We start from the raw sequence: 27,869 nt of genomic DNA on the forward strand, positions 1-27,869 counted from the left end.
ACTACAGGCACACTGGACTGGCCCTGGAGTATTGGTTAGAGTCAATCTGGCCTCAGTTAGCTGTAATTCTCTGCAATATATATTTGAAAATAGGCTCAACAGAGGAAGTGGAATGTCCAGGTTAATATGACTAGACTCTGGGGGCTTTACCAAAAAAGTGAAGGCTAGAAAAGAACCACACAGAGAAAAGTATTACACAATTTCAAAGCAGAGCTGTAAAATAACCAGATAATCAATGGTGACAAACCTTTTAATTGTTTTTCCTAATACACTATTAATGCCTCCCAAGCAATAATCATTCTCTCTCATACATATCTGTATCTATAGCTGAACTAGGTTATTATTAATTTTACTGGATGCCTCTCCCTTTCTGGTGCTTCAGTAGTAGTACTGTACTAAGAGTCGAGGAAATGGATCACATAGCTGTGCTGTTAGGCTTGTAGGTAATTTTGAGGGCAGAAACAGAGCAAAAGAAGGCACAAGGAGTAGAAACAAAGGGGAGAGTGACACTTAAGAATGAAATAAAGAGGCTTTTAATCAACTAGATCTCTTTCAGAATCAGGTATCAGGTCCTTTGCCCCCACCCCCACCCTCCCGGGGTTTCCTTCTACATTGGGTTTGTATGAAAACTAGTCTTTCTTAGGGGCACAGGTGCATTGTGAGTCTCTGCTGATGATATTCTGGACTTGTTTCTGGTGTGTATTGTTGTATAATATACAAATTAGTATAATATTATTTGGACCGAGCTACAGTGACTCATAATTGTATTGCTTCTCATAGTGGTATGCAATTTGGTAATTAAATGGAAAGTTTTCCTCATTCCTTCCCACTTTCCTTCTCTCTTGGCTATTTTCTTTTTCCCGACTCCTCCTAACCTACTTTTTACCCACTCTGTTTCATCTACTTAAGGCAAGATAGGAGCAGACAACAGTGGCCTTGTTAACTAACATAATTTAAGTTGAAGACGCTATAGATTTAATTTGGGATTCATGCTTCCTGCATGCAAAACATGTGCTGTCTTCATTGTGATCATGGAAGCAGCAGTGATACAGTTGCAAAATGTTCTGCATATGCTTAGAGGATCTCAAAACATTTTTTTCTAAGAAATTTCCAAATGCTTCATTCACTCACTTGTTGTTTTAACTATCCATGTTCGCTAACCGCGGACTTGCTGTTTTGCGGCTTTTCAAAAAAATTAATTTAAAATACAAGTAGCCAGGGAGCACCAGGTGAGAGCCCCATGCCAGTGGGGAAGCAGGGAGGGAGGGAGAAGAGTGGCTCCAGCAAGGTTAGGGACGAAGGGGGGGGGGGGGGGGAGGAGAGGAAGAGAGAGAGGGAGGAGGGGGAGAGAGGAGTGGGCGGAGCTATACTGTACATATACAGTATAGCGTCCCTACATAGCTGTTTTTCACTTATCACAGGGGTTCCTGGAACTGAATCCCCACGATAGGTGAGGGAACACTGTATTGCCATTCTAACAATGGCTCATTCTCTTCTAAATAAAATACATAATTCCTTTATAACCTTTAAGAAACAAGGCATTTTAAGAGATAGTATAAAATATATGTTAGGAAAGAGAGGAAATGCACGTAAGTGATCTTGTAAAGCTGTAAATGCTTTAGGATTTGCCATTCCCTGGAAACAATCATTATGGGCTTTGTAAAACAGCTGAAAAAGTTCTAATGTTCAAAATGAGACAACAAAATATGCCCCTATATTCAACAATGAAAACTACCATGCCATACTCTATAAATCCAATGATGTGCCTCCAAATTAATATTTTAAACAGTGACTAAAACTGATAACTAAGCTAATGAAACAGGAGTCCCCAGTGGCACAATGGGTTAAACCCTTGTGCTGATAGGACTGAAGACTGACAGGTTGGAAGTTCGAATCTGGGGAGAGCACGGATAAGCTCCCTCTGTAAGCTCCAGCTCCCCATGTGGGGACATGAGAAAAGTCTCCCATACCGATGGCAAAACATCAAAAAAAAAACAAAAACATCTGGGCGGCCCCCGGGCAACATCCTTGCAGACAGCCAATTTTCTCACACTAGAAGCAACTTGCAGTTTCTCAAGTCACTCCTGACACGAAAAAAAAGGTAATGAAACCATTTCAATAGTTGCTTTTGATTAAAATTTCCTCAATTTCTAGAACGGAACATTATCAAATACTTTTTCACACTTTATGTTTCAAAATGCCAAGGGAGTTTCCATTTGTTTTGTATATAACCTTAGACAGTCATATTGTACCTAGGGACTGAAAGATGATGTTGAAAACAGTTACATCATTACATAATAGTCTTCCAAACTCAGTGTCAGTTCTTGTTCCTGATCTCATGCTATGAGGCTTTGTTGGCTTTGTGTTTCTTACAATTTCCATAGGCAATACAAGTACCTTTATCAGTTTGTGATGTGTGAAAAAACCAAAGAATCAAATAGTTGTGAATGAGGGGGGCATCCCGTTATTAAGACCAATCTGATTTGAAGATCAAAATCTCATTACCAACTACAGATGTATACACACTAGGACCAGAAAAATGGCAAAACATTTTATTGACTGATGAAAAACTAGATGTAGCATTAGAACAAACTAGGTTTTGAGCAGCACTGTAATATTAGTTTCCAGCTTCTCTTCTTTACACTAGAAGTACAATAAACTGAATATTCAGATTAGTCAATTAAACTTTACTCCCAATCCCCTCCCAAAACTGCATAGTTAAGCAGTAATTACAAATATACATTTCTGCAAAACCCTGAAGACCTCTCTCTCTCTCTCTTTTTTTTTTCCTTCACACTGCAAGTGTGATCACCTGCACTGGTCAGACTCTGAATTTCTCTTTCCTTTTCTTCCACCCTGTAAAAAAAAAAAGGGGGGGGGGGGGTAAACACAAATGTTATAAAAAATTAAGTACCAATAGAATATAAAGCATTCTGCACATGAATAGGATGCTTGTAAAGAAGTGCCGGCATTTTATCTTTATTGCTGCTGCTTATCACAAAGCTGATGAGGAAGGAAGCTGCTCTTTCAAAAAATGAGTGTATTCTCTCCACAGTTTTGTCTAGAAAGCAGAAGATGCATTATAGAAGCAGAAGAGGGGTCTTTTAAGGAGTGGAAGAAGAAAGGAATCACCCATACTCTCCTCAGATTTACACTGGAAGGGTTCATCTTTTCATCAGAAAGCAAAGGAACATTCACCAAATCAGAGAGGAGTACTCAGTATTGGCAGGTAGATGAGTGAATGCATGGAAGCTTTAGCAGGGTTTATATTATCCTCAAATACTTGGGTAGTAATTCAAGAACTGTCTATTCATCAGCAGAATGAGGAAGGGGTGGTTTGCACTAATTCCCCGTTCCCAATACATCTTCTCTCAAATTGGAACTGGATAATTAGAGGGTTCCTCTAACTGGGTATGTCTACACTCTACGGTTTGACACCATTGCCATTGCGCAATGCTAAGAAATCCTGGGATTTGTACTTTGGTGAAGCACCAGCACTCTGTGGTAGAGAAGGCTAAATAATAATACAATAACTTTATTTTTGGAGCCCGCCACAAAGCAACTCGGGGCGGCTTACATGGGGACCAAGCCCAGACAGAAATTAAAATAGAGCACAGTAAGATTCAAATACAAAACATCATAAAACATAACCATCAACAATCAACCATCAAAGCAACCAACAGCCTAACCTAGAGCTCATATACTGAGCTGAGGGGAGAGGCAGAGGTTTGTGCAAAACAGTTGCAAGGACAGGGCTGATAGAAAAGTGCAGAAGCCGGGTAGTAAGTATGGGCTAAACAGGCCAAGTCAATTTGTGAAGCACAAATAAAGGGCAGGGACGATGGTAAAGTGCAGGGATGATGGTAAAGTGCAGGAGCCAGATACTAAATTATAGCTGGGTGGTCCAAAATTATCTAATGAACTGATTAATCAAAAGCACATCGGAATATCCAAGTATTTAGCTTTTATAAAGGTCTTATAAAACTCCATGGTTCAACAGCATTGGTTCATGGGAGCTAAAGTGATATCAAAGTAACTAAATTCTACAATGTAAAAGCACCCATTGTGTGTTGAGAGAAACTGCAGTCAGAAGAGGGAACTGTCACTCTCCTCATTTGGACTATGGGTGCCCTCCATCAGCAAAATAAACTCCAACCACCTTTTATTGTAGATTAATGTAGACACAGACACAAGACTGAGTGGAAGTAGACTAAGATCATTCGAGAGAGAAAAATCTATACAGTTTTTTTTTTTGGCTGAGGAAGTAAACATGGCTTGATTTTCTTGTAATGCAATACACAAATAGGACATTCATACTATTTGTTTTTCAATTTGAAAACTAATAGCTTGACAAAGGAGTTATCCTTGCTTAAAATGAAGCAAGGGAAATGCAGAATCTATTATGTTTTCTTTGACACTGATGGCAATAAGCAGGCTCTTCATTTATTCCAGCTGTTTGGAAGAGTTACCGTTCTAAAACTATTTTTTTAGAAATCCCAATACATTCAGGGCAGCATTCTGTTACTCACCTATGCCAATGTAAGATACATTTGTACATGTATTTTTTAGGTTGAGGTGATGGTTAGTATTCTCTTCTTCCTCTGAAATGATGCCATCAAGACTTACTATCTTGTTGCAGTGACAGCCTGACAGTCACAATCAGACAAACATCTGGCTATGTTCCCTTGTCGGGGCGCTGGAGCTTGAGCACCTCAATGATGTCATGAGCGAAACCGTGAAGGGCCACCCAAGACGGGACGGTCGTGGCAGAGAGGTCAGACCAAGCGTGATCCCTGGGGAAGGCAACGGCAAACCACCCCAGTATCCTTGCCAAGAAAACTAAATGGACCAGTACAACCAGAGATATGTCGGTATGCCATTGGAAGATGGGACTCCCAGGTCGGAAGATGGCCAAAATGCTACTGGGGAGGAGCAGAGGATAAGTTCAACTAGCCCCAGATGTGATGACGCAGCTAGCTCAAAGCCGAAAGGAAGGCTAGCGGCCGACGGTACTGTAAGTGAACGACGAATCCGATGCTCTAAAGATCAACACACCGTAGGAACCTGGAATGTAAGATCTATGAGCCAGGGCAAATTGGATGTTGTTATTGGTGAGATGTCAAGACTAAAGATAGACATTCTGGGGGTCAGCGAACTGAAATGGACTGGAATGGGCCACTTCACATCAGATGACCACCAGATCTACTACTGTGGACAAGAGGAACATCGAAGAAATGGAGTAGCCTTCATAATTAATAAGAAATTCGCTAAAGCGGTGCTTGGATACAACCCAAAAAATGACAGAATGATCTCAATTCGAGTGCAAGGAAAGCCTTTCAACATCACAGTGATCCAAATATACGCCCCAACCACAGCTGCTGAAGAAGCAGAAGTAGATCAGTTCTATGAGGATCTGCAGGACCTACTGGATAATACACCAAAAAGAGACATTATTTTCATTACAGGAGACTGGAATGCCAAGGTGGGAAGTCAAATGACAACAGGGATCACAGGCAAGCATGGTCTGGGAGAACAAAATGAAGCGGGACGCAGGCTGATAGAATTTTGCCAGGAAAACTCGCTATGTATAACAAACACTCTCTTCCAACAACCTAAAAGACGGCTTTACACATGGACTTCACCAGATGGTCAACACCGAAATCAGATTGACTACATCCTTTGCAGCCAAAGGTGGCGGACATCCATCCAGTCAGTGAAAACAAGACCTGGGGCTGACTGTAGCTCAGATCACGAACTTCTTATTGCCCACTTTAGAATAAAACTAAAGAAATCAGGGAAAATACACAGACCAGTTAGATATGATCTCACTAACATTCCTAGCGAATATACAGTGGAAGTGAAGAACAGATTTGAAGGACTAGATTTAGTAAACAGAGTCCCAGAAGAACTATGGACAGAAGTCCGCGACATTGTTCAGGAGGCAGCAACAAAGTACGTTCCAAAGAAAAAGAAAACCAAGAAGGCAAAATGGTTGTCTGCTGAGACACTGGAAGTAGCCCAAGAAAGGAGGAAAGCAAAAGGAAACAGGGATAATAAGGGGAGATATGCCCAGTTAAATGCGCAATTCCAGAGGTTAGCCAGAAGAGATAAGGAACTATTTTTAAATAAGCAATGCATGGAAGTGGAAGAAGACAACAGAATAGGAAGGACAAGAGACCTCTTCCAGAAAATTAGAAACATTGGAGGTAAATTTCAGGCAAAAATTGGTATGATAAGAAACAAAGATGGCAGGGACCTAACAGAAGCTGAAGAGATCAAGAGAAGGTGGCGAGACTATACAGAAGATCTGTATAGGAAGGATAACAATATCGAGGATAGCTTTGACGGTGTGGTGAATGAATTAGAACCAGACATCCTGAGGAGTGAGGTTGAATGGGCCTTAAGAAGCATTGCTAACAACAAGGCAGCAGGAGATGATGGGATCCCAGCTGAACTGTTTAAAATCTTAAAAGATGATGCTGTCAAGGTGATGCATGCCATTTGCCAGCAAATATGGAAAACACAAGAATGGCCATCAGACTGGAAAAAATCAACTTATATCCCCATACCAAAAAAGGGAAATGCGAAAGACTGCTCCAACTTCCGTACAGTGGCCCTTATTTCTCATGCCAGTAAGGTAATGCTCAAGATCCTGCAAGGAAGACTCCAGCAATACATGGAGCGAGAGTTGCCAGATGTTCAAGCTGGGTTTAGAAAAGGCACAGGAACCAGAGACCAGATTGCCAATATCCGCTGGATAATGGAGAAAGGCAGGGAGTTTCAGAAAAACATCTACTTCTGCTTCATTGACTATTCTAAAGCCTTTGACTGTGTGGATCATAATAAATTGTGGCAAGTTCTTGGTGGGATGGGCATCCCAAACCACCTTGTGTCTCTCCTGAGGAATCTGTACAAGGACCAAGTAGCAACAGTCAGAACTGACCACGGAACAACAGACTGGTTCAAGATTGGGAAAGGCGTACGGCAAGGCTGCATACTCTCACCCAACCTTTTTAACTTGTATGCAGAACACATCATGCGATGTGCGGGGCTGGATGAATGCAAAGCTGGGGTGAAAATTGCTGGAAGAAACATTAACAACCTCAGATATGCAGATGACACCACTCTGATGGCCGAAAGCGAGGAGGAGCTGAGGAGCCTTCTAATCAAGGTGAAAGAAGAAAGCGCAAAAGCCGGATTGCAGCTAAACGTCAAAAAAACCAAGATTATGGCAACAAGAATGATTGACAACTGGAAAATAGAGGGAGAAACCGTGGAGGCCGTGACAGACTTTGTATTTCTAGGTGCAAAGATTACTGCAGATGCAGACTGTAGCCAGGAAATCAGAAGACGCTTACTTCTTGGGAGGAGAGCAATGTCCAGTCTCGATAAAATAGTGAAGAGTAGAGACATCAGACTGGCAACAAAGATCCGCCTAGTCAAAGCCATGGTATTCCCTGTAGTAACCTACGGATGTGAGAGCTGGACCTTAGGGAAGGCTGAGCGAAGGAAGATCGATGCTTTTGAGCTGTGGTGTTGGAGGAAAGTGCTGAGAGTGCCTTGGACTGCGAGAAGATCCAACCAGTCCATCCTCCAGGAAATAAAGCCTGACTGCTCACTGGAGGGAAAGATACTAGAGACAAAGCTGAAGTACTTTGGCCACATCATGAGGAGACAGGAAAGCCTAGAGAAGACAATTATGCTGGGGAAAGTGGAAGGCAAAAGGAAGAGGGGCCGACCAAGGGCAAGATGGATGGATGGCATCCTTGAAGTGACTGGACTGACCTTGAGGGAGCTGGGGGTGGTAACGGCCGACAGGGAGCTCTGGCGTAGGCTGGTCCATGAGGTCACGAAGAGTCGGAGACGACTGAACGAATGAACAACAACATGTTCCCATCACCAGGAGCAGACTGATGACATCAAATGCTAAGGAACCCAGTTAGATATCTATGGAACCTGTCTCAGAAAAATCTATACAGTTCTGAGATAAAAACTACCCATGATGCAACAACTTGCATTCAGTACACTTAACGTAAGAGGAAACTGAAAGTGTGCTTTAAAAGCATACTTTCAAAATATGGAAAATATGCAAGACACTTTTTGAATATTTTCCATATTTTGAAAACATGCTTTTAAAGCACACTTTAATACTTTCAAAACAACAAAGACCTGGATCCTAAGGATGTTCACTGAAGAAAACTTTTATCATCTCTAACTCAATTTGGGGGCAATTTTCTTTCATCCCAGAAATTCCCACAGTCCAAACCAAGGAGGATCTCTCAGATATATAGGTGGCTATAGAGAAGTGAAATGGCCAATGATTCCCCCCCCCCCCGCCTCCCTTTACCTTATCCTCTCATCTTAAGAACGAATATATGAATTATCTTTTCAGTTACCTGATATTTTGTTAACTCTGCTTGAAGTAATTTGACTTTAGATCTTTCTTGCTCCAAAGCAGCATGAAGAGTGGTAACCTTAAAAAGAAAGTGGTCAACAGTTGCCTTGGTCTGACAAAGGTTTCAGAACATTCATAGAAGTGATATTTTAAAGAGAATGAAGTAACATGTCCTATTAATCATTAATGGAAAAAACCCAATGTCACTTTGAATATTATATTTTTGTCTCAAAATCTGAGTTTGATGAGGTAATTGCTCATAAAAGTGAAGTAATACACTTGTCATACATAGTACAGGGTATCACAATATTTTGACAGTGATTGAAAGTCATATGAAATAACTCCTCTAAAGAGAAAAATAAAGACGTCAGCTGTCTTTTCTCCTAAAGGATTGGGCTTCTGTTCATGACAAATGTTAGAAAATTGCAGCAGTCTCTGCAAACTGACAAAAAAGTACTGGAATAAATAGTCTTACAAAAAAGTAAACTCCCAAATAAAACGCTGAACATATGTGGCAAGATATATTTCCCCATTTTATGTATTTTGAATTAATTTTAGATACAGATTTTACTCTAATTTTACACTTATGAATAACAACAGTCTCAAATAATTTTTCAGGGAATGCCTGATATAGCCATGAAGACTATATTGCTGGATGAAATTAAACATCTGCTTAAATCAAAGCTGGGAAAACGGCTGCCAAACATCCACTTTTTAAAAACGTATTAAGGGTGCTTTTGCCCCTTTAGGAAGCATGACAGATGAGTTCACTGTTTTCACCTCATTCCATCTTTTCCAGTTGTACATGAGTGGGATACAGATGTGAACATCCAGGAAAAACAAGAAAATTAAGATCTCATTCTTGGTCTTTCCCCCCCAGAAACATGTGTGTGTGTTTGGGGGGGAGGGGGAATCCTTGGATTCAATGAATTAAAAACTCAATTAAAACAATAATCCTTTCTTTTAGAATCATGAATATTTCTAAAAACTGTTAAAGAAGAAGAATTCTATGTAAGGCTATGTTCAGTATCAGATCAATATAACAATTATAATTGAGGAGGGGGCAAGTTTGTTGTCTGATGCCCTGGAGACTAGGACAGGGAGCAATGGATTCAAATTGCCGGGGGGGGGGGGGGGGAGAGATTCCACCTAAAGATTAGGAAGAACTTTTTGGTGGTAAGAGCTGTTCAACAGTGTTTATTTATTTCGTGTCAAAAGCATTGCAGAAATAAATTAGTATAAAACTGATTAAATAGAGGGAAGCCTAGCGACTAAATAATTTTAGACCAAAAACGGGCAACAGCTATTGAATTGTCTGTAGCTTTAAGTAATTCTTCCTCTTTGTATGAGGCAGGGCATTGTGGTCAAGCAGATACTGAGTTGTTTGGTCTGCTCTACAGTCACACAAGGTGGAGGATTCTTCTAGGTAGTGCCATTTGGCCAGGTTGTTTTTTGATCTGCCAACTGCACATCTGAGTCTATTCTACTCTTGCTGTTGCTGGGGAAACATTAAAAGGAGTGCTGATTCTAATGAAACTTTTCCTTGATTTGTGTCTACTGGGAGGAGGCTGATAGCTATGCAGTGGATGGCTTTCACAGTGTCCACCTTTATTTCTCTCACAGTTGTGTAATATGCTGTGATGGAGTCTACTTCACTGAACATTTTAAGCAGAGGCTGCATGGTCACCTTTTGGTGGTGCTCTGATTGTATGTTTCTGCATGGCAAGGGGTTAGACTGGATGGCCCTGGTGGTCTCTTCCAACTTTATGATTCTATCGATCTCTAGTCATATTTTTCTTTTCTCTGTTTTATTTATGTGAATGAGTATATAATGTGTGTTTTTCCCTATGGAGAAGTAGTGGGACCCCCCCCCCCCCAATATTGTGCTCATGTTGGTTTCCTGATTTTTTTTTTAATTGGGAATTTTACTTGTGCTCATTAACTGGAAAAACCAAAAATGTTCCATATAGTTTGGGACCTTGTGTAGCAATTCCACTTGTAAGAACAAGTAAATTTTAAAAATTAAAACGATTTGTAATTATTCTGAAAAAGCTTCCTTAGTCCTATCAGTATAATATATTACTGCCCTACGTACATCCAACAGATTCATTCAACATTTCTGGGAATTTTACCTTCTTAGAGCTTTAAAAAAAACTAGAAATGAGCTTTAGAGAAATGAGTTTGGGTCATTTCTGGTTTTGGACCCCCCTCCCCCCACCAAAGGCTTAAAATGCCTAAGGAGAGGCATGATAAAATGATTCCCCTATAACTCCAGAGAGCATAGGGGAACCTTTTCCCTTTTTTAAAAAAAATGTTTGTGTATGAAAGAAGTTCTGAGGGAGGAATGTGTGTAATGCTTAGACTTCTGGTACCGCATCTGGTACCCCTGACACAACCGAGAACAGCAGCCAGGTGGAAATTCATTAAAAAAAAGAGAGATCAACAACAATATACATTTTTGCACTTGAGATTAGGAAATCAGAAGCACACACACAATTATTTTACCATATGTCTGGTCAACGACCTTCCTTTCAAATAAAAATTAACCTCAATATGCCTCTAGCTGAAGAATATGAAAGGTGCTGATTTGCTGTGTGCAAGGGAAAAGATGTAATTTCTAAGTAGACCAAACTACATGGAAAACTTTAAAACTATATGAAGCTAATAAAATACTGTTGCAACCATTTGTTTTGTAAGGGTGCATTGCTGTTAAGACTTTGATTACTAAGAAATCAATGCCTTTAAGGTTAATCAGGATCTATGAATAGAAAGACGATGTACTCATACATGGCTTTATGAGGTAGATCATTCCGAGTTCACTCTGAAAGCTGCACTACAGCCTATCAATTTGTTTAAATATACACCACTGCTTTTCTATATCCTTTGCAACATTCCAGTTTTATAAAATATGGCAGAATGTAGCAGAAAGAGGGCAGGGACAGGAACACTGCTAAAAATAATAAAATATTTATAAAAAGCCATTATCCAAATGTATATGGAAGAAGGCAGTAAAATATATTAGAAAAAGGTTTCTACATTACACTAATATGTGGATTCAATCTAATTTTAAGCCTTTTTCAAAACAGCAACTGGCAATAGCTTTCCTAGAATTCACTGTAAATCAGGTAGAGGGGATTCAAAGACATATTCATGTTGGTCTGGATCAATATGCAAAGAAATCTTATCTACTCATCTTGGATTTAGGCAATATCTATCCTCCTGCTTTTGTCCCCAATAACCATCATTAAAATTCAACTTGTCACCTCATTACCATACCCACCAGTTTTGCGTCTCTATTCAATCAGCTCATTCACAATTATAAAGGTCTGTGTCAAAATCAACTGGCCAGTGGTGTAATTCTTGTTCCATTAGCATTTAAAAGACATTTTCTAAAATAACTATAGTTCTTTCTTGCAGGGAGAACCTAAAGGTTGATACTAAGATCTTCACTCAAATCCTTCCCCTTAAACCACTTGAGTGTCCAAAGATCTATAGTATTCTTTAAGATATGTATGATACTAGATGATACTTAACATCTGTATGAAAGTAGAATTTGTTTCTGGCTTTGCTATATCTTTTCTTCATTTTTTTCTGATTGGAATATTAACTGTAAATCTGAGTAATCTGGTTTTTCTGATTGATATTAGCTGCCTTGAAAGTTCACATGAATTACAAAATGGCATAAAGGAGCTTCGTTATATACTGTATTTCATTGCAGTTGCCATTGCATAATAATTGCACCCTCTTTGGGGGAAGGCAAAAACAGAATTTTACCATTCTCCATATGATAACTGCATCCTTAGTTCACTTGCCCAGACAAGTGAGATAATGGTGCAACTACCATTTTGACACTGAATTCACCCCCCTTACCTGCCCTCTTTCCCTTCTGGCAAGGGACAGCCACTCAGGTAGGCGAAGCTTCACCAACTCCTACAGCTGCACCCTGACAGGAACTATGAATATGCACTGAAAGAAGCCCCTGCGGCCTTTTTCGCCACATAATAGTCACACACTCTTTCCCTCTCCCAGAAATTGGGGGGGGGGGGGGTGCGTGTGACTATTATGTGATGAAATATAGTATATAATATGCTATATTCTAAATAATGACTGCTATAAGCCCACAATCATTCTGCTCGAACAGAAACTGCATATTGCCAATTTCTATAGATTTTCCCATTCCTATTGTAATCTTCCATATGTCTCCTTTTGTGAATTTATTGGTCCTCAGGAACAGCTTGTAGATGTCAGTGGTAGAAAGAGAAAAGTCCTGTTCCAGAAATAGAAATAGAATTCTTCTTTCTTATCTTCGAACTTATATGTCTTTTTTAATCTGAAGAGGTATTTAAAAATAATAAAAATAATAAAAATCTTTACCTGCAAAGTCAGCTCATTCTTAATACTCTGAGATTCATCAACTTGAAGTAATATTTCGGCTTTATCTTTCACTGAAATGTTAAAAAAAGATTAAACTACTTTCAGTATCTTCAAAAATGAGATAGTTGCCAGCAGACAACTAACTCTCTCTCTCTCTCTCTCTCTCTCTATATATATATACACAGAGAGAGAGAGACGGGGGGGGGGGGGGGGGGGAGAGAGACAGAGACATAGTTTGCTGCATTCAGCCTAATTTATAGTAGAACCTGAATCAGTCAGGAACAAGTGTCTAGACTTTGCATGGATATGCAAAACTGGATATAATAGGAATTCTGTCCCAAGAATACCACAAAGTTCTGCTGAAGGATCTAGAGAATGTCTAGAGAGGACATATTTCATCAGATATGGATAAATGAAACTATGGATACCGGGAATCACACTGTATTTAAATATTTGCCTTTTGCCGCTCAGCCTGCTACAAGGCAACATGAAACAAATAAAATATTTTAAATAAACAATCAAAACTAAAAACAAAGTTTTAGAACATACACAGAATTAAAACAGTCCCAAAACCCCTGCTTTTAGAGAGGCTTACAAAACAGTACAATCCTGACTGCCCACTGAACAAAAGATGGAACAAGAATGACTTCCATAACCAAGCTGCCGCAACCAATGTGCAACCTCACCTCCAAGGATACTGGAGCACAGAACAGGGTTTATAACTACCTCTTTTAGAAAGGCTAGAATATAAGGTTTCAAAAATGCATTTTCAGTGTTCACTATCCAATTAAGAACTCTTCCCTGGCAGATGCAAGCAGACAATAGAGGCATGGGCCTAACAAATGGTTCAGCATATCTCCAAGGAACTTGTTCACATCCTCTGACTAAAGAAACTAACACTCATCCACTGAAGGTGGACAAGTCTATGCCTCAAATTTATTATCAATGTAGAGTCCAGGGGTGTATCTACACTGTAGAATTAATGCAGTTTGACACCATTTTAACTGCTATGGTTCACTGTTACGGAATAATAGAAGATGTAGTTTGATGTCTTTAGCCTTCTCTGCCAAAGACTGCTGGTGTCTCAATTAACCACAATTCCCATGATTCCATAGCACTGAACCATGGCAATTAAAGGGGTGTCAAACTGCATTGATTCTACAGTGTAGGCAGAATATACATACAAAGTTGGAGTGCATCTGAGCAATTGTTTTTTCTCCAAATTCATCACAATGGGTTTTGGTTGATATTCTAATTTTCCAAGTTACAAGATATAGTGGCCACTGAAAACCAAATTGGATGAATGTGTGCTAATACAAGAGCCTAATGAGTGTAGACTAGATTCCAAAATGGACCATAACAAGTGTTTTAGTGGAATTATCCCAAGTCTCCCCACTTCTTCTGTAGTCATCCACCAGGTGTTTCATTGCCTTAAGCACAAGTAGTTGGAATATACCTTTGATATTTAAGTGGACCCTGCAGCGGTTATGATTCCCAGCAAACGTAAACGCTGTTATTTAGTACTATGTTCATGACAAAGAACTTGCAAAAACCCCTACACATATACCACCTTCATCCTGACCAGAAAAAAACAGATCAAAAGTACACCATCCTACATATATATATACCAGGTATGCTGACTCAATTGGTATGGGGCGATATCTGTAACATATTGACTAGATGATTTATAGGTTCCACGGGCCTACCAGATACAATCTCAACAAACACACTTGTTTTCATATTTCCCACATCACTTAAACAGATTTAATGTAATAGTTGTTTGAAAATAATCCAACATATTTAAAAGGACAAAATAGTACTCACTTTCACCTTCTTGTAGCATTTTCAACAGCTGTGCATTTCGTGCTTTTACTTCTTTATATTTTGCCTAAAGATTTTAAGAGATCAAATGGAAGTGATGTATTTAACCCATCTAATTTCAACCCATCTTTTTGTACAGCAAAAAGCTATGCCTACTTTCTGTGCAGTCAATCCCAATGTGATCAATGGAGCTTACTCCCCAGTAAAATTATGTAAGAATGTAGGTGCAAAGTTTTATGTTAACTTAATAGAGCAAATTACTGTGTAACAACAGTGAGATACACTGCCAGAAATGATACCAAACTCCCATTTTTGGTGGGGGTGAATGTGAAGGGCTTTTTAAATTGTGGGTGGGCATGGCAAAATAAAAAGAGAAAGACATACTCCGTTCAAGTGTACCTCTAGCTCACAATGCAACAAACAAGGAGTTCAATACAGAATTCATCTCAACAATGATTATAAACAGAAAAAAATATTTTCAGATCACACAAATATTACTCCGGTGGCGCAATGGTTTAAACCATTGTGCCAGCAGGACTGATGACTGAAAGATCAGTGGTTCAAATCTGGGGAGCAGGGTGAGCTCCTGTCTGTCAGCTCCACCTTCTCATGAGACATGAGAGAAGCCTCCCACGGAGTGGTAAAACATCTGGGCATCCTCTGGGTAACATCCTTGCAGGCAACCAATTCTCTCACACCAGAAGCGAATTGCAGTTTTTCAATCACTCCTGACACACACACAAACTAACACAGATAATACATGGCTTCACCTCGCCTTCCCACATGCCAGAAATAGGACTTTCCTAGGCAAGTTAGTAGAATATACAAAAATGCAAACATTGTCAAAACTTGCCCATGCAACTCAAATAACTGTTAGGTTACGTTTATGCTTCAATTTATTAATTAGAATCTAACACTGTCAGTTATTTTGCAATATCAGTTAGATACAAAATGGAATTCAATGCCAATTAAATATTTTAAATCCCTGTTTTTAAAAAAAGATATTGCCAAGAAAGCAAGGCAAGTATGTTCTTTTGATTTTTGCAAACTGAAGGTAAATGGTTTGATGACAAGAAATATTTTTTAAAAAACACATTTAATTTGTATGGAATCTGTATGTAAGCATGTACAAATATTCACAATTATTTTATTCAACTTATTTTTAGGCACCATCATTTTACAAATATAGGCAATATTTTTTATTGTGTAAGAAGTGCCTTGAGAACATACTGCAAGTTGCTTCTGGTGTCAGAGAATTGGCCATCTAAAGAGACCTTGCCCAGGATATGCTGGGATGTTAACTGGGAGGCTTTTCTCATGTCTCCGCAAGCTAGAGCTGACAGATGGGAGCTCACTCGGTCTCGCGGATTCGAATCGGCAACCTTCAGGTCAGCAACCCAACCTTCAGGTCAATAATTTAGCCAGCACAAGGGTTTAACTCATTGTGCCACCGCGGCTCCATAATATAGGCAATATATACAATAAGTACAATAACAATTTGAGTTGCTGTCCATTAAAAAGGACATCATAAAGCAGGTTTTATTTTGGTTAAAATTAGTAAGTTACCTGTGAAATGGATACATACCTCCCACTGGGTGATTACACTCTTTAATTGGTGGATTTCTGCATCTTTCTTTTCAAGTTCCAGTTTCAGTCTTTCTATTCTTCCATCTTTCAAGAAAAAATCCTTCAAAAGAAAGAGCATGTATATAAGGTTAACAGAGTTGAAAGAAATGTAAACCACTTCAAAATACTTTCAAACATAAAAATATACAAAATAACCTCTGAAACCATTGGTATCTTGAACTATTTAATGAAACCTCTGCTTGCTGTGATATATTAAAATGATAAGCTGAGTTCCCTAGCTGTCAGCACATTTTCTGCCCTTTGAGCAATGTAGCTGGAAAGGAAGAGGGAAAATCACCCCATCTGCCCCATTAGTCTTTTTTTATTCTCTCTGAACTGAATAAAGATTGTGACTAATCAGGTAGCTTGGCACTTGCCCTTGTGACCTGTTGGGCACTGGACATGTGATGTAGCCCCCTTTCCCCAAAGGCAGAATTTGGAAGCTACCAATTAAAAATAATCAGATTTTTGGGTATTTCAAATTTCTGGATTCAACCTGTACTTTGTTTTAGTACAAATTTAAAGTAACCTGCCCTTGCCCCCTGAGCTAAAAGTATCCTAGAATAGCTTACGTAATGTTAAGAAAAGCAGATGTGATACAAAAGAAAACTGAATGGGAACAGAAGAAAAGCAAGTCCAGGCAGCATCATTTTTTTTTACAAGAGACTTTGCTGAGTAAGGAATATATTGGGGACTTTTTGTATTTTATACATTTACTTTCTTTCCCCTCAGCCAGCCAATTTTGTCTATTTCTACTGCATTTTTCAAGATAATTGTATAAGTATTAATTTAAGAATTTCTGCTTAACATACCTGTGTGTGCTCACGAGATGCGTTGTTATCCATTCCATTATCTGTGGTGTGTTCTCTTCTTTTTTCTCTAACAAGTATTTTATGCACATCATCTTCTAGTCTGTTGAAGAATTCACCATCGTGCAAGATGGTATGTGAACTCAGTTCCTGTCAAGAAACCTGTTCTTAATTTTCAGTACAACTGAACAAGAATTTATTTTCAGATAGTTTTACCAGCACGGTGCCCCATGGCCCATAACTTCACCCATTATATCACTCAACCTGGAATGGGCTCATAGCAAGAGGTGTAATTTGGTCAACAGATATTGGAAAAACATTCATTGCCCCCCTGATTCAACTTGTGTCCTATTACAAAATTGTTGTTAGAATGATCTATAGGCTTTGGTTACTTTCTTTTTAAAAGAAGACAGCTTTATAACAATTGAATTAAGTTGTCTTGGCTGAAACAAACCGTATGTTTGGACAACTCACTCAAGAAAACTATGTAAAACAGAGGCAAATGTTTCTGAACAGCTGCAGCAGAAGAAAGTGATTGGAATACTTAAGTGAAAAGGGAAGCTAGGCTCATTAGAAGAATTAGATACAATTAATGGTTTCATGGTCCAAAGGCTTCAGAGGCTGAAATGATTGCACCACCACTCTCTCATGACAATTAAGCACAGGAAAGAAAGAAAGCCAGCTAGCCAGTTGTGTTGGTACTGTATTTAGAACCACTGGGATTAAGGATACTTAATTTTTTTCTTAGGGTGTCACCATGCAGCCAGTCTGATTGTTTATGTAGATCTACAAAACCATCAGTTTCAACAATGATACCCTGTGATCCAACCCCTGGTGGCGCAATAGGTTAAACCCTTGTGCCGGCTTAACTGCTGACTGAAAGGTCAGAGGTTTGAATCTGGAGAGCAGGGTGAGCTCCCATCTGTCAGTTCCAGCTTCCCAAGCGATGGCATGAGAGAAGCCTCCCACAGGATGGTAAAACATCCGGGTGTCCCCTGGGCAAAGTCCTTCCAGACGGCCAATTCTCACCAGAAGCAACTTGCAGTTTCTCAAGGTGCTTCTCTCTCTCTCTCACACACACACACAATCAGAGAAGAGCACCTATCTCACAACAGCAGAAGGAAGTATGCTTTTCCCATACTCAGATTAAGATTATAGCATCTGGTAACATTCCTTGTTGTATGTCCTGACTGGCAGTGAGCACAAAATCATTCAAAACTAAGTTGCACAACAAAGAAAAAAAGGTCACCAAAATTAGGAATGAATCGGTACAAGATCAAACAAAGAACATTGTTATGGACGGAGGAGAGACATTTTACACCCCTCAGGGACACATTTTTCTCTCTAGTGCAATGTTTGCTGCTGTATCACAGGGATTATTCATTTTTAGGAGAAAAAAAACAAGTGCTACTTTTATTTTAATTAAATAGCACAAAAAAATAATATCTAACATGGTTATTAATTTGAGTATTCTACAATATAGCTTTGTGTTAGTCCCCAAAACAGAATACACAGCAATACTTATTATACAGGTGTCAAAATATGTATTTGCTCAGAGGCAGATAGAGTAATCATTTTGGATAATGAGTATCCGTGTAATCTAAATAATTGTTCATGTTCCTTTTGATCATTAATCAAGTACTTACCTCCTGCTTTTTGGGAAGGTGATCTGAAACAAAAATGGAGTTACTGATTACATTTTGTTAATTATTTTGTTAATTTAGTTTTGCATAAAAATGAAGCACCAATGCTCTAGACTGGCCCCAGATTTAGGTGACCATGTAGATGGGCCATTTATTCCAAATGACACATATTTATGTCCTGTGACTCCTTTGAGCTGAATTCAATGTTTCATATAAACATTTAATGCAGAATAACATCAAAATCCCATACCTACGCTGCTATCCGATTGAAAATCTTTTAAAGACACTGTCAGAGGTTTGTCTTTTCCCTGTTGATTTTTTCTTTTTTCTTTCTTATGCATAGTCTTTGATGGAGGAGAAGCATTTTCAACATGTTCATAATCCTGCAAAAGGATACACACTCATTTATCTGTCTTTAAATATTTTTGAAACTGGTAGTGTACAAACACATCAGTTAATCAACTGAAAGCAAAATGTTTAACAATGTAAGGTGTGTCATGCTAGTTCACACTAGCTGGTCTAGGATTCTATACAGACAGTGGCCAACAAATCATCCCTGACATCAGTACACATGTGAACCTTGGATTTTTTCTTCACCCAAATGTTGGTGAAGAAAAACAAAACAAGAACATAAGTAATATTTCCAACAAAAAACACAAATGGAAATCATTGCTCCCCTCCCAATCCAGGGCTGCCATTCTCTGCTTAACACTGAGAAACACCGAAAAGAAAATATACAAGTTCAAAACATTACCTGTAGATTAATACAACATCTGATTTTCTAGCTGATTCAGAGTCTGATAAAAACATTCACTGCATTTTCATCATAATAAAAGCAGGAAGTACCTTTTTATGTTCTTCGTATTCTAGTTTGCTTAGAAGTAAAGCTTTCTCAAGATCAGCTTCAAACATTTCAGAAGTCAGCTAAAGAAACAGAAGGGTTATGCCTTAATACAGATTTTATAGAAATATCCCTAATATAACATCAGAAGTTTATTTTTCAGCTGTACTTTAATTGGGTGGTTTTCTACCTTTTTTATTCTGTAGATTTTGTAAATCTACAGAATAAAAGAAATTGAAACTGTACCAACTGTTAGGGAGATAAGGATTAAGATTACCTAAGCCCCTTCCAGACAACTGAATAAAATCCTACATGTTCTGGAATATATGGCAGTGTGGACTCAGATAACCCAGTTCAAAGCAGATTTTGTGAGATTTTCTGCCTTGATATTTTGGGTTATATGGCTGTGTGGAAAGGCCCTAGGCTCCTGTGAAGACAGCAGTCACCTTGTGCACATAGTATATATCTGGCATGTAAAAACCTTTCCTGCTACAATCCAACAGCCTGCCTGCACAGAGACTAGCAACAGACAGATTTTGCTTTAGTACTAGACATTTGAAAGCTCTCAACTCAGATGTTATTCAAATCTACAAAAAAGCTACCTTGTAGAACTGGGAAAAAATTTCAAGCCACTTTCGTATTCAGAAATTATGTATCCTTTTCTTATCTATAAATCCAAGTGTCCTACCTAAAGTCTGCTTTCAAAGATCAACCTTGGTAGAATTAAGATTATAAAGTCCTCTTTTTGGGAGACGAGTGTTTGCTCTTTGTCCTAGTTTGGGAGGAGATGATATTTTAAAAGGAGAGCTTTATTGGAAAGCCTTCCCCAGCTCAAATTGCAATCTCCTCTGAGGGATTCAGGAGATCATAACATGTGCCTACTACTTGACCTTAAGACTTCATACCTGCTTTTTAGTTCAGTATTTCTATGTATAGAATAATAAAAGACACTTAGCTAAGCATTGTAACAGCTGCTTTCAGACATATCTAGAGCAGGCCTGCACAACCTGTGACTCTGTACATGTTTTGAATTTCAGCTACCACAATTTCTGACCACTGGAAAGCTGGCTAGGGCGACTGGGAGTTGAAGTCGCAAACAGCTGGAGGGCCACAGGTTGTGCAGACCTGATCTACAGTATGTGGGAATGTTTACCTATTTTCACTATAATTTTCACTTGCTATTCTTTGGCTTTATAAGTAATATTTTGACATAGTTATCAAATAATGCACTGTTTAAATTATCTTTATATAAATAAAAATGTAATGTTCATTTGTGGGATTATCAGAACTCAAAAACCACTGGATGAATTGACACCAAATTTGAACACAAGACACCTAACACCCCAATATATGTCCTTTACTCAAAAAATTGATTTTGTCATTTGGGAGTTGTAGTTGCTGGGATTTATAGTTCACCTACAATAAAAGAGCATTCTGAACCCCACCAACGATAGAATTGAACCAAACTTGGCACACAGTTCTCCCATGACCAGCAGAAAATACTGGAAGGGTTTGGTGGGCAGCATCCTTTGGTTTGGGAGTTGCAGTTCACCTACATCCAGCGATCACTGTGGACTCAAACAATGATGGATCTGGACCAAACTCTACACGAATACTCAATATGCCCAAATGTGAAGCCTGGTGGAGTTTGGGGAAAATAGAATCTTGACATTTGGGAGTTGTAGTTACTGGGATTTACAGTTCACCTACAATCACAGAGCATTCTGAACCCCACCAACGATAGAATTGGGTCAAACCTCCCACACAGTACCCCCATGTGGGCCACAGCAATGCGTGGCAGGGGACGGCTAGTTACTTTATAAAAATAAAACACACTGCTACATAATGTGCCTTGTGTAACATTCAGAAGCAGTAACAGGAATAATTTTAATACATAAACATAATTTTAGGTACAGGAACAAGACCTGCATTTGTTGAGTTTGTTTCTTTCTATACTAACATCTGTAATCCTAAGGAAGCATGTTTTACTGAACTAAGCTGTAGAGAAATGTTTATTATAAAGTGTTTATTATACTGTGTTTAAACTGTATTTATGTTTTACATTGGTTGCCATGTCCTAGCTGTGAGAGATAGGTTGCCATGGTGACAAGGTAGAAGAGGAGGTGGGCGGAGCTTAAGGAGAAAAGGGTTTGAAAGTGACAGTTAAGTTTCAGTCAGGAGGAAGAGACCCTGAGAAGAGGAGCAGAGTCAGATAGGACTCTGGGAGAGTAGCAGAGTCAAGAAAGGACTCTGAGAAAGTAACTCAGTCAGGAGGATGAGACCCTGAGAGGAGGAGCAGAGTCAGATAGGACTCTGGAAAAGTAGTTCAGTCAGGAGGAAGAGACCCTGAGAAGAGGGCAGAGTCAGTTAGGGCTCTGTGGTGTGAAGCAGTGTAAATTCAGTTAGTTCTTAGTATTTGTGAATATTTCTTCAGCAAGGGAGCTGAAGGTGAAACCTCGTTAGATTGCTTGAGTTAAAAAGAATCTAACAGAGGGGGTTTTAGGATCGCCAGTAGTGGAAGACTGGAGATCAGTGGTTTGATCCGGTATAGGACAAACGGTGTGAATATTCACAACAGGGAACACTGAAATAATAAAGCACTTCACTGAAGAAGGAGTTTATAAGATTGTAACATCAGAAGCCTGAATGTATCTCAACCAAGCCATATTGTAACCAACAAGCATATGCCAAGCTCATCATCTCAATATTGCAACAATTACGCTTTGTTTAACAATAAACTTGCTCTCTTTGTATTTTAAACCTGCCTCCTCCATTGATTTTACGTTCGGTGCATTCCACTCTACCAAAGTTACCTCACAACGCAAATAGGGATAAACAGAGACTTTAAGACCAGCGTCTCTAAACATATTGGTGGCAGTTTAATTTAATAGCAGTCTAGGAACTTTCTTACATTTTTTGGTGGTCCCATTTGGTGGGATTAACGCACGACTTTACTTTTTATTGGTGGCATTGATACGTTCTTTACATAAGCATAATCCCTTTCAAAGTAAATATGTTCAGGACTCATACCGGTTATAGCCTAATCCATTTTGTATATTTGTGTAGAAGTTACTCCAAATATGTTTTATTGGGTTTATTTTCAGCCAAAGGCACAAAGATCTATCACTTCAGGTTAAAATCATGCATCCATATTTGTACATCCAAAGCCAAATAAGATTGATTTATTTGTTTATTTATTTGCAGTATTTATATTCCGCCCTTCTCACCCTGAAGGGGACTCAGGGTGGATCACAGAACATAAATATGCGGCAAACATTCAATGTCATTTTATACACAAACAAGACAGACAAATGTACATAGAGGTATATGTTGGCTTTTCCCTTCTTTGGCATCTTGGAGACTTTTGCGCTCAGTTCCATTGTTGTCACTCCATTTCCCAAATAAGATCTGTTCGTCTCTAATATGTAGGATTGCATTGTTAAGCTATCTATTCTATAAAATACATAAAACTACAGTGATGTAAGTTCTTGAACTCAACCAAAAATACTACCTGTTCATCTCTCTGTCTCCACTCTTGCCAGTTTTCTTCCTGAGAGTCTTTCCGTGATGAATTGGCTAATGCTTGCTCAGGCTGAGACAAACCAGCTCCATGGGAAGCTTTCTGAGGAATTTTTTTAAATGCAAGATTTCTGAGCTACAAAACAACAACAAATATACAATTTACAATCTGTGATATGCTTACTATACATACTTGAATGATGGTGTCACTTCTGTATTCTGGTGGCTTCAGTGAAGAAACAATAACAGGTAGGAAATTATTTATTTAAATTTTTGATAGGACACCTTTTAGGATCTATTCCTACTATGGTGATTTCCAGTATTCATGGTCAAAAATCAGTGTTAAGCCAAAAATATCACTAAACACCACTGGGGAAAAACACTAACAACAATAACAATTGCAAACTGTATTTAGCTCAGCAAACTTTAGACTGCTGATTGCTGAAGCAAGATGGACAACATTCTGGTATCCACCACAGGCCAAAAAAATGGGGGGATCACAAGATATCTGCATCACTTCTATGCAAGTAAAAGTACTAGCAAGGGAGGCTCAAACTATAAACAACAGCAGAAGTATTAGTTTACTTTATTAGGTTAGTTTATTGGTTGGACCAATAAGGAACTGCGGTAGCTCAATTGGTTAAACCCTTGTGCTGGCTGAACTCCTGACCTGAAGGTCAGTGGTTTGAATCCATGAGACAGGGTGAGCTCCCATCTGTCAACTCCAGCTTCCCATGCAGGGATATGATAGAAGCCTCCCACGGGATGGTAACACATCTGGGCATCCCCTGGGCAATGTCTCTGCAGACAGCCATTTTTCTCACACCAGAAACGACCTGCAGTATCTTAAGTCACTTTTAACAATTAAAAAATTGTTCTGGCAATTTCTATGTTCCTTCTCTTTGTAGGAAGTGAACTTGAAGGTGGAACTGTGTCTCATCTTCATTCAGATACCATGTATGCCACCAGAATTTTTGAGGCAATTCAAAATTAGCATCTTACTGTCAAGCAGTTTGATAGTTAGATGCTAAAAACATCTAAAGTTCTTTCCAAACACTGTAAGAATCTTCATTATATCTTGTATGTATATGTCTTGCCTGATCATTGTTTGGCATTTCCTTTTTTATGTGCCTAAACACCTGTCACAATTTATTGTTAAATTACATTATTACCTCATTTGCTTCACTCTGCTGCTGTTCCTTCTTTTTCCTCCTCTTTTCTTTTTTCTTCTCATTTGTGGTTGACTTGCTGCCTGATGCTTGGGACTTTCCACCACTCCGAACACTTCTTCCTTTCCCAGATTCAGAATCAGATCCACTGCCACTATCAACTTGTAAAAGAGCAAACCTAGATGCCGTAGTAGGCACTGAACTAATTACTGCAGAGGCCATTTTCCTAACAGAGATGTAATGACACAAATCTCTGAATCAAGGTGTTTCCTAAAAAATAAAGCAAAGGAAGAAGTTGGGAAGATGAAAACTGTTTTGCTGTAACAACACTGGTGCATTCAAATTATGCCTGGTTTAACTCCATACAGAGATGTTAAATAATTTGATCAGAAGACTGAGTAAAGCTATCACATTCTACAAGAGGTGCAGGGAATAAATATTGAAATATTTTTATCCTGAGCTGTCCTGAATCATTTCAGCCCTCATGGATATTTTCCTAACACTGGTAAGTGGTATGACAGGGATGACATATTTCCTCTCTTTACAAGAGGAAAGTATCTCTCCGTGTAGATACAAAAAGACTCAAATGTTGTTACATTTAAAAGTATACAATGAACAAGTTTACAGCACAAAGATCATATGTGTGTTTCCTGAAAGAGGCATTTATGAAAGTAGAAAAGAGTTGCTCTCCTGGTGCTGCTCAACTACAACTCCAATTACATATTCAGTGGAAGTGTAAGAACTTCTGAGGATCACACTCTCTCAGATTCAGAAGGCAGTAACAAAGCTCTTGCTGAACAAATCTTGAACAAAACCCTGTGATAAGTTAGCCTTAAGGCCACCAAAAGGCAGAAATGACTTGAAGGCATAAGTTAGCAATAAAATATTTCAAAACACGTCTGGTAACCCAAGCATTTTGGATAAGGGAAACACAACCTGTATGAGACAAGAGGCAATTGCAGGATCTAAGGCCCCTTCTCAGAATCACAGAGTTGAAAGAGACCTCATGGGCCATCCAGTCCAACCTCCAGTCAAGAAGCAGAAAAATCGCATTCAAAGTATCCCCGACAGATCATCACCCAGCCTCTTCTTAAAAGCCTCCAAAGAAGAGGTGAAAATGTATTTAACTGTATTTTATGCTATGTTTTATTGCGTTGGCACTGAATCGTGGCCTGTTGGAAGCCGTCCTGGGTCCCTCTTCAGAGGTTGAGAAGGATGGGGTATAAATGTTCTAAATAAATAAATAAATTGTCGAAGGCTTTCATGGCCGGAATCACTGGGTTGTTGTAGGTTTTTTCGGGCTATATGGCCATGTTCTAGAAGCATTCTCTAGAACATGGCCATATAGCCATCTCTAGAGAATGCCTCTAGAACATGGCCATATAGCCCGATAAAACCCACAACAACCCAAATAAATAAATGAGCCTCCACCACACTCCAGGGCAGAGAGTTCCACTGCTGAACAGCTCTCACAATTAGGAAATTTTTCCTAATCTTCAGGTGGAATCTTCTTTCCTACAATTTGAAAACATTGCTTTTTCACTACCATATAAAATCCAAAATATCTGTTTTGAACTGGATTACATGGTAGCGCAGACTCATATTATCATCTCAATGCAAATAACTTTGATAATCTGGATTCTATGGCAATGTAGAAGAGGCCTAATAGGCAAAGGCAATGCTCCAGGACAGTGGTTCGCAAATCTTTAGGTATTTTGGGTTTCGGCTTCCAATTCCAGAATTCCTGACTCTTGGTCAAGCTGAGTCAGGGTTATGGGAGTTGAAGACTAAAAAAAAAAAAAAAAACAAACTTGAAAGTCCAAGGTTTGGAAATTACCAGTCTAGAGCAGCTGTTCCCAACCTTTGGGTCTTCAAGTATTTTGAACTTTAGCTCCCAGAATCCATGACTTTTAGACAAACGGGCTGGGAGTGGAAATCTAAAAAACAACACAAAACAAAAAGAACAAGAGAACCAAGGTTGAATGAATGAATGTATTTATTATAGTCTCAGACCAGAAGGTGAGAACCAAGGTTGGGAATCAATGGTCTAGAGCAGTGCTTCGCAACCTATGCCCTCCTCCAAGTGTTCCGGACTTCAGCTCCCAAAATCTTCAACCATTTGGGCAAACTGGCTGGGTGTGATTGGGAGTTAAAGACCAAAACACCAAAGGCTGAGGGTCACTGCTCTAGAATGACTTGGGAAGGGATACAGGAAGAAATTAAAAGTGTCTGAATGAGGGTCGCTTTAAAAGATCCCTTAGAGTACTGGTTCTCATCCTGTGGGTCCCCAAATGTTTTGGCTTTCAACTCCCAGAAATCCTAACAGCTGGTAAACTGGCTGGGATTTCTGGGAGTTGTAGGCCAAAACACCCAGGGACCCACAGGTTGAGAACTACTACCTTAGAGCAATGGTTCCCAACCTTTGGTTGTCCAGGTGTTTTGAACTTCTCCCAGAATCCCTGAACATTGGACAATCTGACTGGGAGTTGTGAGAGTTGAAATCCAAAAAATGTTTAGGAATCACTAAACTACAAGAAAGGAGATTCCATCTGAACATGAGGAAGAACTTCCTGACTGTGAGAGCCGTTCAGCAGTGGAACTCTCTGCCCCGGAGTGTGGTGGAGGCTCCTTCTTTGGAAGCTTTTAAACAAAGGCTGGATGGCCATCTGTTGGGGGTGCTTTGAATGCAATTTTCCTACTTCTTGGCAGGGGGTTGGACTAGATGGCCCATGAGGTCTCTTCCAACTCTATGATTCTAGAGCAGGCATGGGTAAATTTGGGCCCTCCAGGTGTTTTGGACTCCTACAATTCCAAACAGCCTCAAGCCCTTTCCTTTCCCCCCTCAGTCGCTAAAGAAAAGGGCCTGAGGGTGTTAGAAATTGTGGGAGTTGAAGTCCAACACACCTGGAGGACCCAAGTTTGCCCATGCCTGCACTAGAGCTTCAGGTCCCTTCAAGCTTCATTTCTGGAGCACTGAAGGATTGTGGAGAGCAGTGGCTCCAACCTCTGGTCCTCCAGGTTTGGGTATTTCAACTCCCAGAATCCCTGACCCTTGGCCATGGTTGCTGGGGTCCCTGAAGGCCTCAAAAGGCAACGCAGCAGCCTAGAGCTCCGAGATCCCACTGGGAAAGAGCTCTTAGAAGAGGCAAGAGTCGCTCTCCTGTTGCTGTTGGGCTACAACTCCTATCAACCCTACATTTAATGCCACTCCAAGAATCTCTGGGGGGAATACACCTGCCCCTCTCGCTCACCATAAACAGCAATCCTGATTCAGGAAACCCCAAAGCCTTCCTCGAGCGAGGCGACGGTTGGGCCCTCTGGAGCTGGCGACCCGCGGGGTCCAGGCGCTGCTACCGTAGAGAAGCTCGCGGAGGCTGCAGCGCGCAGGCGCAGTAGGTAGCGGGAGGGGGAGCACGGAGGGAGGGGTGCGAAAAAGACGGGACAGCGGCGCGCGAGAGAGCGACCGCGAGCAAACACAAGCTGGCACGGCCACCCCTCCCGCCGAGTTTGTTTATGTCTGAGGTCGCCGCGCCGTACGGGAAAGAGAAGAGGGAGGGTACTTGGCGACGGCGCATGCGCGGGGATGCCTTGTGACGTCGTCCGCTGTGGCTGGTGGGGTCAGAGGGGCCGCCATTAGGCGAAAGGAGAAGATGGGCGAGGCGCAGAGGAAGT

General features: G+C 39.8%; 1 protein-coding gene across 2 annotated transcripts; it reads right to left on the minus strand.

The window, feature by feature from the left end:
- Positions 1–2,536: 2,536 nt before the first annotated feature.
- GKAP1 (G kinase anchoring protein 1) lies at positions 2,537–27,762 on the minus strand. 2 transcript variants are annotated; one of them, XM_060762140.2, is made up of 13 exons: positions 27,449–27,762; positions 26,035–26,134; positions 24,201–24,467; positions 23,021–23,164; positions 19,515–19,592; positions 18,919–19,051; positions 18,672–18,694; positions 17,029–17,175; positions 16,176–16,277; positions 14,594–14,657; positions 12,770–12,840; positions 8,397–8,474; positions 2,537–2,856 (listed from the first exon to the last, which is right to left on the minus strand). In XM_060762140.2, exons 3-13 carry the CDS (start codon positions 24,417–24,419, stop codon positions 2,809–2,811), a joined length of 1,107 nt encoding a protein of 368 aa, XP_060618123.1. In that variant the 5' UTR covers positions 24,420–24,467; positions 26,035–26,134; positions 27,449–27,762; the 3' UTR covers positions 2,537–2,808. The 2 variants fall into 2 exon arrangements, with proteins under 2 accessions (XP_060618123.1, XP_060618122.1); XM_060762139.2 differs by lacking the exon at positions 26,035–26,134.
- Between the last annotated feature and the right edge of the window lie 107 nt (positions 27,763–27,869).

Source organism: Anolis sagrei, chromosome 2, assembly GCF_037176765.1.
Source record: "Anolis sagrei isolate rAnoSag1 chromosome 2, rAnoSag1.mat, whole genome shotgun sequence".
Taxonomy (NCBI): domain Eukaryota; kingdom Metazoa; phylum Chordata; class Lepidosauria; order Squamata; family Dactyloidae; genus Anolis; species Anolis sagrei.

Bases quoted from the DNA above. Each gene is read 5' to 3' on its own strand.
- GKAP1 (XM_060762139.2), bottom strand. From the start codon at position 24,419: ATGGCCTCTGCAGTAATTAGTTCAGTGCCTACTACGGCATCTAGGTTT. The intron at 23,165-24,200 runs GTAATAATGTAA...GTTGTTTTGTAG, and splicing joins AGCAGAGTGAAGCAAATGAG to CTCAGAAATCTTGCATTTAA. The intron at 17,176-18,671 runs GTAAGTACTTGA...GTTTCTTGACAG, and splicing joins ACCTTCCCAAAAAGCAGGAG to GAACTGAGTTCACATACCAT.